Consider the following 13,901-nt stretch of genomic DNA (forward strand, 5'->3'; position numbering starts at 1 on the left):
CTATGTAGGATATCTCCCCAAATTCAGAAGTCATTGCTGTTAGAAACTCAATGGGAGCAGGCTTAGATTTGCTGGAGTAACAAAAAGCTTGAAATAACCTAATTTGAACACAGATTATTTAACTATATAACATAGACCATTTCTGTAAAGAAGGTAGAAAATTATGAACAGCCCCAAAATATAGTATTTTAGAGGTATGGTGTTTTCATCTTGAGGTATAGTCTGTTGAGTATATAGTAAGTTTTCAGTATTGACTTACTAATGACATTATTAGAAGAGTTGGATGTTCTGTATTTTTTGGACTGTATTTTTGAGAATTAAAAATATAGTTAGTCTCTGTCTTATGAGATAGGTTTTGTTTTATGACTTTTAGATTTTTTAGTAAATACCACTTATGTAACTTTATCCTAGAGTAGTAATTTCCATTTCTGCTGCATATCCTCAGTATTTGAGAGATTCAATAAAGTTACAGTTATTTAGGTCCCACCTCCAGAGGTTATTTTAGTTGCTCATAGGTAATTCTCATGAGCAGCCCAGTGAATTAAGGTGATTGTGTGTATAAGATGCTTCAAAGTTTCTGTTTTGTATATTATATTTTTTAAATGTTTACTTTGTATTTTGTTTGGCACTAGCAAAGTCTCTCTCTGGCTTCCTCCCTTTGTTGTTACCCAAGTGCTAGAAGCTTAGATTAATTAGGTGAGATACCGGTAGAAAGTGTGAACTAAATTAAATCTTGAGGCTCACCCCCCATTGGACCCCCTTGTGGCCAAAGGAATGTCCTAAAACTAAATTGCCTCCTAGGAGGAGGGAGGTCAGACATGCCTCACCATGCCCCCCTCCCTTCTTGGGGACATCCTTTGTAACCCATTAACAGTCCTAAGGGTATGCAAGACAAACCTGCAGGTCCTCAATTTACACAACAGATCTATGTCTGGTGGTTTATCTCTGATAAACAGGTCCTTATCTTAAAACATTCCAAGCCTCTAGACAAAGCTTCATGTCTTTAACCAATTACAAGTCAAAGAATTTTTAAACCCACCTATAACCTGTTAGCACCCTCCCCCCACCACCACTTCTACATGGCCCACCTTTTCAAGACAAACCAATGTATACCTCCCACGTATTGATTTATGACTTTTCCTGTAACCCCTGTCTCCCAGAAATGTATAAAACCAAACTGTAACCTAGCCACGCCAAGTCCAAGAAGTCTTGAGCGTGGCTTCGGGTCATGGTCCTCAAATTTGGTTCAGAGTAAATCTCTTTATAATTATTTTACAGAGTTTAGCTTTTTTTTCTGTTGACAAAAGAGAAAACCGTGGGCATCTAGGTATACAGCATAGAGAGTTTAAGAAAAGGCTGGGCTATTCCACTCCAATCCTCTTAGACTATTCTTCTTCTAAGGTCTTAGGCATCTGTTGCTCCAGTCCTTAGGTTCCTGCAGTTCTTTTCACTTGAACTAATCCAGTAGGTTTCATGTGTTTGCCGATAGTAATTGGGACCTTAGACAGACTTGCTTATCCAGAGTGGATCAAACTCTTTAGAGGCAGGCCCTGTTCACTCACAAGCTTATGTTTATGTATCAGGTAGTTCAAAATAATAGTAATAACACGAAAACTAGCAAAGCACTAAATATTCTCAGCAGAGGTCAGTTTTTTCCATGATAGGTAGTATGATTTTTAAAAAGAGAAGGAAACACAAAAATAAATTTGAGTTTGGAGTACTTTGTTTATGCTCAGTCTGCTGAAGGAGTACTCCTGGACTGGCCATCAGAGAAGCACTTGAGATCCTATTTTAGTTGTATGGTTATTTTGATATCTTAAGGCTTTATAAAACATCAAACTTAAAATTCACTTTTCTTTGTATTAGGTAAATTTATTGTGTTGAGGCCAATAGCTATATATTCAGTGGGCAAACAATACTACTTTTTATAATGTCAGATAATCTCTTGTTTATAGTGTTAAATACAGTCAAGGAATTATTTCTTCTAATTGTATTACAAGGACTACAAAGAAAAGTACTTTTTGAGAGATAGATCAGATAAAAGCTGCTGCGAATGGGCTTGGGATCAAGGCAAACTGTTGACTTCTCTTCTTTGAAGAGTATATGGTTGTTGCAGGGCCGGTCCTTGTCTCAGAGTAAGTTGCAAAAAGAGCTCTCTTGATGGAAATATGCACCTTCTCTATTATTACTCCCTTATAATCTCATTTTATTAAGTTCACTTTGGAAAATTATATCTTTTAACATATAAATATCTTCTGAGCAAGTTAAGCTTTTTTTTAACCTTTAATTCATTTTTATAAATTGAAGCCATTTGTTTGGGAGAGACAGTGTGAAACCACTCTTTCCCTGAAAGCTGGAAAAGAAGAACCTCTAAAAGGCAAGCTTTGTCTACTTTTTCCTAATCACCAGCATCTGTCGTACACTATTGAGAAGCATGCATGGTATTTTAACACACGTGGTAGAATATATCAGATATTCCTTCTTTGAAATGATTTCAAATTGTCTCAGTCCGTTTTATGTGCCAATTCTTAAGAGTTTGGCAGGATAAAGCTGATTTTTTAAAAAAATCTGTTTTGTATGTATCCCCTTTCCTTTTTTAAAAAATTAAACCTTTTATTTTGAGATATTTGTAGATTCACGTGCAGTTGTAAGACCCAGTAACTAGAGGGCTTATATACCCTTTATCCAGTTTACCCTATGGGAACATCTTGGAAAATTACAGTATAATATCACAGCCAGGATATTGACATTGATATAATCCACCGACCTTATTCAGATTTCACCAATATTACTTGTATACTTGTACTCTTCTGTGTGTGTCCGTGTGTATTTATTTCTATACAGTTTTATTACTTACATATATATATATATATATATATATATCTACCACAGTCAAAATATAGAACAGTTCCATCGCCACAAAGGTCCCTCATATGGCTCTTTTATAACCATACCCTCCCTTTTTAAGAGGGTTTTTGTTTTGTTCTAAAATTTTTAACTATTTATGGTCTTGACTTAAAATAATTATCTTTAAAATGTATATTCATACGTTAAATTTTTTTATTTTTTAAAAATTATAACAACAAACATATCTGACAAAACAAACTGTTTCCTCTACCCTCACACAGATCACTTCTGTGACCAGATTTGTGGGCTTTTTGTACACCAAACAATTTTCCAGGACACCAACTTGATGTTCTACAATTCAATTCAATTTGGACACTATTTACCTGGAGTTAGCATTTGACCCACAAGTTAAGGGCTCAGTTCCACAAACTGCTCCCACTTCAGACATCAATAGAAGGTCTGGGCTTCCCATATTTCTGACTGTATATAAGTCAGGGGTTCCCATAACCCCCACCTCAGGTTCTATAATTTGCTAGAGTGGCTCATAGAACTCAAGGAGACACTTTACTTATGGTTACTGGTTTATTATAAAGGTCACAACTCGAGAACAGCCAGTTGGAAGAGACGCATAGGGCAAGATGTGTGTGGTGGTGGGGGGATGGGAGGCTCAGAACTTCCATGTCCTCTCCAGGTTTATCACCCTCGCAGCATCTCCAGTGTTCAGCAGCCCAGAAGCTCATCAAATTTAGTAATTCAAGAGTTTTTATAGAGCTCGTTCTCTGGCCTCCCACCCCCTGCCTTCCTAGTTAGAGGTCAGTGAGTGGGGCTGAAAGTTCCAGCCCTGTCATCACTTGATCTTTCTGGTGAGCAGCCCCATCCTGAGGCTATGTAGGGATCCCACCAAAAGTTACCTCATTAGCATAAACTCAGGTATGACCAATAGGGGCTTATGAATAACAAAAGACATTCCTGTCACTCACAAAATTCCAAGGATTTTAGGAGCTCTGTGCCAGGAACCAGGGACAAAGACTAAATATATTTCTTATACCACAAAATATAAAATTTACCATTTTTAAATGCATAGTTCAGTAATGTTAAATATATTCACATTGTTGTGCAACAGATATCCAGATCTTTTTCATCTTGCCAAACTAAACTTTATCCTCATTAAATCCCCCCTTTTCCCCTCCCCCAGCCCCTGACAACCCTATTTTACTTTCTGTTTCTATGAATTTGACTACTTTAAATACCTTGCATAGATGGAATCATATAGTATTCATCCTTTGTCCTTTTGTGATTGGCTTATTTCACTTGGCATAATGTCCTCAAGGTCCATTCATGTTGTAACATATGACAAGATTTCCTTTTTTTAAACTGAGTAATTTTCCATTGCATATACCACACGCTTCGTTTATCCATTTCACCCATTGACAGACACTTGGGTTGCTTCCACCTCTTGGCTATTCTGAATAATACTGCTATGAACATGGATAAGCCAGTATCTCTTCAAGATTCTGCTTTTAATTCTTTTGGGTCTGTACCTAAAAGAATTAGAATGTATCGGATCATATTTTTAATCTTTTTAGGAACTACCATACTGTTTTCCATAGCAGCTGTACCATTTTACATTCACACCAACAGTGTATATCCATATTTTAATGATGTTTGGAGAAATAGGTTTTAATTCATCCATTTTTGTTCTCTTTATTTAATGGCTATTTTATTAACTTTTCTTTTACACTTGATAGAGAGTAGATACCTAGCACAAATCCCAGATGAGAACCTTGCATTATAGAATGTTTGCATGTCAAGGATGATTCTCACTCAAGGTAACATCTAAACATTGTAGAGTCAGCTCTTTGAGCTCTAAGTAACAGAATCCTTACCTGAACTAGTTTAAATTAAAAGGGGGGTTTTATTATAAGGAAACTAGGATGTTACATTGAATCTAAGGATAATAATGTGTCGGGGCTGTAGAAATTACTGGTGAGGGACTTGGTTGTCTCTTGTCTTTGATCTATTTTATTAATATTATACTTTCTTCCTGTATTGTGGCTTTCATTGCGTGATGATGAAATGGCTTCAGAAATCCTGAACCTTTCAGTATCAGCTGCCTAAAGATCAAGGAAAATCAGTTGATCCCAATCCAGAATTCCCAGGGAAAGGGAACCATTGGCACAGCTCTGATCAATTGCCTTACCCATAGCACCTCACCACAGGTATGGTCAGGGAGGGGGAGTTAGTGCAGGGACACCTGTGGGGACTGTGTGGATTGACTGGGAGGCTGCAGGGTAGCCAGGAGGAAAGGTAAGGAATGCAAGACAGTGTGAAAGGTGTGCTCGTTCATTATTTATAAACTGAGATGTCAATTAGTGATGGATTAAGGACACATTGAAGAAAGAATAGCAGAGCTTGAAAAGTTCTGGATAAGGAGTATTAGGATGACTAGAGGCAGAGAACTAAAAAAAAAAAAAAAAACAACAAAAAACTGACTGATTCTTTAGTATTATACAAAGTTGAGGGCCATGAGAGGAATTTTCTGAAATTCTTAAAGTCATAAAGGTAAAATCATTGACTGATTTCTGGAATGATTTGTATTAGGGGGTAGTTTTAAAAAATATTTTAATACTGCTATTTAGTGTAGAAAATAGAAAATTATGTATCAAACAGCAATTAACTTTTATAATATATTCTAAGACATTTACAAATATATTAGGTGTTTATTATAAAATTGATGGATGATAGCTATATAATAGGAACATTTAGAGAAAATTAGAGGATAGCTTTTAGCCTTTTGAAGTCATGGAGGGAATTGTTTCCCCATCAAGCATTAGTGATGATGATAATTCTTATGATTTATTATTACTGTGTGTCAGGTACTGTGCAAGGCGTTTGTATATGTATTATCTCATTGAACATTCCCCCCCAAACCATAGGTGCTCACTATTTGTTAAACGAGATTTTCTAAGATGTATTTCAATAGAATAATTAACATTTTGCTCTTTCTTTCAGAGATGTGGTACTGGATCTTTCTCTGGGCTCTCTTCTCCTCTCTGTTTGTCCATGGTGCTGCAGGCGTGTTGATGTTTGTGATGCTGCAGAGGCATAGGCAGGGAAGAGTAATCTCCCTCATTGCGGTCAGCATCGGATTTCTGGCTTCTGTAACTGGAGCGATGATTACCAGTAAGTTGATTTTGTTTTGTTTAAAGACATAATTTTATATGCACTTTTCATTTTGGTAGCTATATTCTTATTGTAAATGCAACATTAGTGTAATCCTTTATGTAGAATATTTTTCAGCATTTTGCACACTCCACCTAGAAGGTAAAGATGAGTTTATCTATTCACTGAACAGATAGTTGTACTTCTACTATGTGAAGGCTCATTTTGCACGGTTTTGTGGGAAATAGAAAAATTCATAAAAATTGGCAAGGGGCAAAGCAGTTCAATGGGAAAATTTATCTTATAGTGATTGTAGTTTCTGCTTTAAAGTTACTCACTATCAAGAAAGAAAGGCACAAAAATATGACAGTGATAATTGTCATTAAAAAAGTGAAAATATAGCCCTTAAGTCCTTGATGTCTTCTTCCTGTGACTACAAAATAACATTGCACTTTCTTATTATACACAAATTATTATGACACAGATCTCCTCTGCCTACTAGAAATAAGCCACTTTAGTGTCCTCTAGCAATTTGCAAGTTTCTGCTGTGCTGCCTCATGAGCATTTTCATATAAGTCCTCAGGGTCATTTCCTCCGGCCTTCTCCTCTTGACACTGTACTTAGGCCCCAAATCCAGCCTTGGCTTCAACGAGTTAGTTATGGTTTCTGCTCCTTCTAGTTGAGCAGAACTTCGATGCATCCTGTTGAAACTGGAGAGTGCCACAGCTGCTTCCTTAATATGGTTGTGCCAGAAACTGGCTGCTTCTCTGTGCTGCTATTGATTCTGTCACTGCCAGTGAATAGTAGAGGCTTATATTGCCCTTCACTTCTGGCCTACTCCCATATGTCTGGGGCAGCTCACTGCTACCACTAGATTTGTTTCAGGACTCTAAGAGAGGGACTTCTTCCTTTCTAGTTGATTCTTGCCTCAGAGATAAGAAGACCTCATCTTCATAGTGCAAAGGCCTCCCTCCTTCATCTTTTCCAGAGTGATTAGCATCCCTTGTCTTGAGAGGAAAGTCTTGTTCTCATGTCTCTGGGTGTCCTATGGCATTAGTAAGACAATCATAAAATACTTGTGGGAAATAGGGAGTAGGCTGTTTTCTTATCCTTCAATTACTATTTGGTTTTTCTGTGTTACATTGTGTTAAGTTTTTATAGTTGTTTTGTTATTTGTGCATTTAACTTATGTCTTTATCATTATTGTACCGTATCCATTTTGCCATAGATATAGTTTTAAACAGGTACTCAGGTTTAGCTGAAGCCCAGTGTATGCATAATGGGGGTAGTAGCAGATTTAGTTGGAAAGATAGAATGGAGGGTCTTGGAAAGCCAGCTGGAAAGTGTGGACCTTATCTTGCAGGCTGTGGAAAACAAGTGACTATTTTTAAATGGGGTTGGCAAGGGACAAAGCAGTTCAATGGGAAATTTTGTTTTATAGTTGAGTATAGAATATATGTAAAGAACCAAGAGAAAACCCCGAAAGAACAGGGACCTTGTCTGTCTTTATCACTGCTGTATCCCCAACAATAGAACAGTGCCTTTGGAACATAATAGGGACTCAAAAATACTGGCTGGATGGTTGGAAGCAGTGAGGAAGAGGCAGGAAGGAAGAGGGGATAGTCAGGGAGATAGAATAAAGGAGAAAGAAGAGGAATTTAGAGGCGTTAACATTACTAAGCTTGAGGCCAGGATCTGATCTAGAGTAATGGCCATGGGTTAGGAAGGGAGACGTGGATGGGAGAACTGTGGCAAAGGCCAGTAAATCCAAATTAGCTGCTGTTCACTGTGGTGGCGTACAAAGATGCGAAGGGGGCTGCCAGTGTTTTTGATGTGGGCCACTGTTGTAATTGCAGAACTGTGGACAGAGGAGGAAGGAAGGAAGGAAAAAGGAACAGCTTGTTCAGAAGTTGTTCAGTAGTGTGTATTATATGTATTTATTGGCAGACGTTATTGTAAAACTTTAAAAGAGCATGAGAAATATAATTCTGCTTCCATTTATCTCTAATGATGTGTATTTATGTGTACTTTCAATTCAATCAAGAATAGAATAAGCCAATGATTTTAGAAACTACAGGGTTATGTTTTAAAATCCTTAAAAATATGTCGAATACAATTTCAAGTAAAAATTTGTGTCCAGATTAGCAAGAAAACATTTGAATTTATTCTGGCTGATTTTCTGACCTGCAAACACTTGAATTAAAAAAAAAACTAGCTAATGTGAATATTTAGCTATATTTATTTTCTTAACACATGTTGTGAATGCTAGTGCACTCATGGCTATATATTCAGTTTAGCTAACAGTTGCTGAATATCTATATTCAATAAGATGCTGACCAAATATAGATACATATCTATTATATTTTGCTTCTTAGATTTTATTTCCAAAGTAGAGTGATTTTTCATTTAGGATTGTTAATTGATACCAGAATTGGGAGAAACTGGGTTTCTATATAACGCCTAGTTTTAGCCAGTCTAAAGGTGTAAAGTGACATCTTATTGTTGGTTTAATTTGCAGTTCTCTGATTACTGATGTATTTGAGCAGCTCTTCCTATGTTTGCTGTATATTTAGGTTTTCTTTTCTGCAAATTGCTTCTTTAAATTTTGTGCTTTTCTTTTGGTATTCTTGTTTCCTTTTTATTAAATTACAGGTGTTTATATATTAGAGATATTGGTTCCTTGTTGGTTTTGGACTTTGCAAATAACTTCTCTCAGTCTTTTCTCAGTTACCTTCACCCATGATGTTATTTGTTGAGCAGAAATCCTTACTTTCAATGTAATCAACTTCAAGAGTTTTTTGCCCTGTGGTTTATAATTAAGGGTTTTGTTTTATTTAAGAAGTTCTCCCCCACACCAAAGTCAAAAGATATTCTGATGTATTTTCCTTTATAGTTTTACCTTTTGTTTTAAGATCTTTAGTTCTTCTATAGCAGGAATCAGAAAACATTTTCTTAAAAGGCCAGATAGTAAATATTTTAGACTTTGCAAGCCAAGCCAGTGGTCTCTGTCACACTATTCATTTCTGCCATTGTAGTGCCAAAGCAGCCATAGACATACATAAATGCATGGGCATGGCTTGTTTCAGTAAAACTTTATTTACAAACACAGGCATCTGGCATTCAGGTCTAGAGTGTACCTTTTTTTTTGGTGTTAGATGGGATTCCAGGTGCTTGTTTTCCCCTCCCACATACTAAGTCAGTTTTTATCATCCCATCCACTAAAAAATACATGATTTCCTCATTGATCTGTAGTGTCACCTTTCTTGTTTATTACTTCTCAAGTTACTGGGATCTGTTTCTGACCTCTATTCTGATTCATTGGTCTTTTTGTCTGTTTTTGCAGCAGGGCCACATTTCTTTTATCCCTGTGGTTTTGTAGTATGTCTTAGTATCTGTTAGGAATAGGTCTCTCTCATTACTTTTCTTTCTCAGAGTTAACATAGCTAGCTATTCATGGACCTTTATTCTTTCATATAAATTTGAGAATTTGTCTACTGAATCCTTCAAGAAGTATGACAGTGATTTTCGTTAGGATTTAATTAAATATAGAGGTTAATTTGGGAAGAATTGGCATATTAAATTGCATCATGCAAGGACATAATATTTCCCCATTTATTGACATCATGATCTTTGTCTTTTTTTGAATTAAAACATGTTTTTTTCAATAGGAGGGTTGTATGTTTTGATTAAGTTAATTCCTAAACACTTATAATCTTACAGCTATAGTGTCTGGGTATCTTTTTTTATTACATTGTTTAGTTTTATTGATGTGGAGAAATACTAAGTTATGTAAGTTATGTTTTTGAAAGATTAACAAAAACTGGTTCTTTTGAAAGATGACATGAATAGACTGCTGACAAACTAATAAAGAAAAAGAGTTAAGACAGAAAAGTAAAATATAGAACATACTAGAATAAATAATTTTATCTAAATAATAAAGGTTAAATAAAAAATTATAAAAATAAAAGTTGTAGGAATAGCTGTATATTCCTAAATATAAAATGTCAATATTGGCATAAGAAGAAATAGAAAATGTGAATAGGATGATAATTATTTCAAACAATTGAAATATTAAAGACCCCTTCTCCCCAAAATTTCTAGGTCCAAAAGGGGTTTACAGGTGAGTTCTATAAAATTTTCAAGGAATAGTTAGTTCCTATTTTATCCAAATTATTGAAGAAAATAGAATAAAAGCTGAGCACAGCTTATTTTCTGAGGCCAATGTAATCCTGTTGCTAAACAAGATAAAGACCACCGGAACAGAAAAGTGTAGACTCATTTACCTTATAAATGTTATCCTTGGAATGTAAAGATAGTTTAATATCAGAAATGAGCACAGCTGTGTTCCAGTAAAACATTTTTGAACAGTAAAATTGAATTGTATTTAATTTTTATGTATCACAAAATATTCTTCTCTTGATTTTTTTTTAAATCATTTAAAAATATAAAAACCATTCTTAGCCCACGTGCTGTACAAAAACAGGTGGGTGGGCCCAGTTTGGTGTGTGAATTGTAGTTTGCCAACTCCTGATCTAACTACACAAACTGATAGAATCAACACCTGTTAAAAATAATTCTTCCCTTACCTTTATTATTTGCTTTCTATTAGGAAATATGCAGGGCAAATTATATCACTTTCCATGGGTATACTTTTCTGCAAGCACTTTATGTTGCTGTTTATTGACAATTTTCTGTCCACTGATGACTTTTATCCCATTCTCCTTTGTCCTTGTAGGTTTATGTATCTTACACGCCTTCAGATAAACTCAGTTGTATTGCTTTCTCCACTTCATATTCACTGTGCCCATCTTCTTTAGCCTCTTAATACTCTTGGGATCATTCCTTATTTCTGATTGATTATGTTTGCCCTTATTAGCATTGGCAGTTTCACACATGTCATTTATTTTAAGTACTCTATCCCACTTCTGTCCTCTTCATGCTTTAGAGTGAAAAGTTCGGCACAAATTGGGGGAAGATATTTGTTAACATAAATAAATGTAAAAAGATTAATGTCCAAACTATATTTTTTAAAAAACTTTCAAACCAAATGATAAAAAGATAATAGAAAAAATGGGCAAAAGACAAGAATTTCATAGAAGTAGAAACCCTAATGACCAATCGTATGTGAAGAAAAGCTCCATCACATTAATTATCAGGGAATTGTAAATTAATCAGAGTGATAACATCTTACCCACCAGATTGGCAAAAATTAAAAAAAAAGGTATCACCTGCTTCTGAGGCTATGGTGTAACTGGAATATAAATTGGTACAACTAAATTGGAAAAACAATATGGCATTACTTAGTAAAGTTGAAATGCCCATACCGTAGGGCCAGGCAATTCCACTTTTACCTACAGATCATGGAGAAACCTTGACTGCGTATGTGTGCCAGGGGTCGTGGACAAGAACGTTCACAGGAAGTGTTTGTGATCATAACGGATTGGAAACAAATGTCATCAGCAGTAGAATGGATAAATAAGTTGTGATGTATTCATACTTCAAATTCTATACAGCAGTGAAAATAAGTTATAACTACATACAAGGGAATATATTTATTCTCTGCTATAAATATATTTATGCCCTGCTATTTTAAATCAAGAATTTATTGAACTTTGTCATTGGATACAAATATTTTTTGTTTGAAAAATAGGATTGAAAGATATCTTGGACTTTAAAATGAAAGTTTCTTGGAATTGTGGGGAAGTTTAGGCAAGTAAGATGTAGAAACTAAGTTAGATTTTTAAAATTGATTTTAATTATATAAGTAATGTATGACAGTATTCATCACTTAAAACTTAAAAACATATGGAAAGGTAAAGTCTCTTTTGACTAGTACTTCCAAACCAGTGCTTTTCTCCAAAGTAATCTCTATTTTGAGTTTGGGATGTAGCCCCTAGATTTTTGTTTATGCATTACATTCATGCATTCATACGTACATACATATGTACATATGTACAAATGTACTAGTAGTGAATATATATTGTTTTATGCTTTTTTGTTGTATAAATGTCTTAAGTTTTTTATATGTCAGTTTATACAGATGTGTATTTTCCTTTTGAAATTGTATGTATTCCATGGTATGGACTATGTATAAATTAGCCATTACCCAATTGATGAACATTTATTTTGTTTTTGTTTGATTACAAAAATATGCTACATTGATTATTATATGTGTGTTTATGCATTTATATGTATATGTCTATATTATGCATACTAATCATCAGTTTGTTATAAACATAGCAAACATTTTTCTAGTCTGTTCCTCGACATCAAACTGTTAATGGCTTTTGCTCTTTTTTTGTGGTCATAAGAAGATCTCTTTTCCTAGGATCGTAAATATTTTAGTTTAGTTATTTTATTTTATTTTAGACAGAGTCTTGTTTTGTTGCCCAGGCTTGAGTGCAGTGTTGTGAACATAACTCACTACAGCCTTGGACTTGTGGGCTCAAGTGATTCTCCTGCCTCAGCCTCATGAGTAGCTGGGACTACAGGCATGCACCACCACGCCTAGCCAATTTTTAAATTTTTTGTAGAGATGGGTTCTTGCTATTTTGCCCAGCCTGGTCGTAAACTCCTGGCCTCAAGTGATCCTCCTACCTTGGCCTCCCAAAGTGCTAAGGTAGAGTTGTGAGCCACCTGCCTGGCCTGTATTTTCTTATATTTTAAAGTTTCCATTTGTAGTTTTGTTTTTAGCATTTAGTTCTTTAATTCATCTGAAACTTATAATACTTTGGAGAATGGTGTGAAGCAGGGACCTAAATTTCTTTCTTTCAAATGGCTACAGATTATTCCAGCATCATTTATTGAATGGGTAATCACTGATTGGAATTATCTTTATCATTTACTACTACTGCAACTACTAGCCAAAATTTATTGAGTACATACTAGGACTATTCACTATTCTAAGCACTTTACCAGTATTACCTCTTAAGCTTTACATCACCCATTGTACAGTTGGGGAAGTGAGACAGGAGAGGTTAATTGATTGTCCAGTGTAACACAGTAACTAAGTAGTAGTAGAGCACAGATTTTCATCCACAAATCTAGCTCCAAAACCCATCCTCTTAACCTTAGGTAAATATGGGAAGTTTGAACCGACAAATTTATTTGCCATTATCCAGGCAGCCTGAGCTAGTAATTGCTTTGATTTCCCTCTTCTTGATTGAAGGATCATGATTGAAAACTTAATGTCAGAGAGATGGAGGCCAAATTGTGGTTTTTAAAATTGAAGATAGTCATGGGTAAATCCAAAGAAAAACAGAGTATTTCTCGGGTTTATTTCAATATATTTCTGATAACAAATAAGGTGTGATATTTTTTAAAAATTCTAAGATATTTTAAATTTGGATATATGACCAAGTGAGAAATTGGTTAATATATGATACAAGTGAGTTTATTACTTGATTAATAAGTAAATATTGGTGCCATTTGGAGTTTTATTTAATGTTGAGATTATCCCCTACTTTATTATTTTCTGAATTCCTTGTTCTCTTTTGCACTTAAATCATTCTGTCATCTGAAATGATAGAATGATTTTGGGATTTATAGCCAGTCTACCCTGGATTGAGATCCCAGCCCTTGTACTTTAACTGTGTTTCCTTGAGCTAGTAATTGAACATCTCTGAACCTCTGTTTTTTCATCTTTAAATTAGGTGATAATACTGAGGGGGTGGTATGATATTTAAATAAGATAGTATTTGTAAGGAAACATAGTATGTGGTAAGTATACTGTTTTAATTTCCTTTAATTTTAAAGCATGTATATGAAAGTCCATGGCTTATGTTAATAATTTGGTTTTCCTATTTGTATCTCTCATAGAGGAATACAGTAACTTTTATTTGGGAGATTTTGAGTGAAGTACAAAGAGTTTATTGTTAGCTAATTTTTTTAAA

General features: G+C 34.9%; 1 protein-coding gene across 1 annotated transcript in view; it reads left to right on the plus strand.

Moving 5' to 3' along the window:
* The window catches only part of TMEM170B (transmembrane protein 170B), a 35,042-nt gene that overhangs the window by 19,226 nt on the left and 1,915 nt on the right, over nt 1-13,901 (plus strand). Inside the window, exon 2 of the mRNA XM_012653174.1 lies at nt 5,860-6,030. Within this exon, the coding sequence (XP_012508628.1) occupies nt 5,860-6,030 (171 nt within the window). The remainder of the gene's footprint in view (nt 1-5,859; nt 6,031-13,901) is intronic.

Source organism: Propithecus coquereli, unplaced genomic scaffold (genome assembly GCF_000956105.1).
Source record: "Propithecus coquereli isolate 6110/MARCELLA unplaced genomic scaffold, Pcoq_1.0 Scaffold416, whole genome shotgun sequence".
In the NCBI taxonomy this organism is placed as follows: domain Eukaryota; kingdom Metazoa; phylum Chordata; class Mammalia; order Primates; family Indriidae; genus Propithecus; species Propithecus coquereli.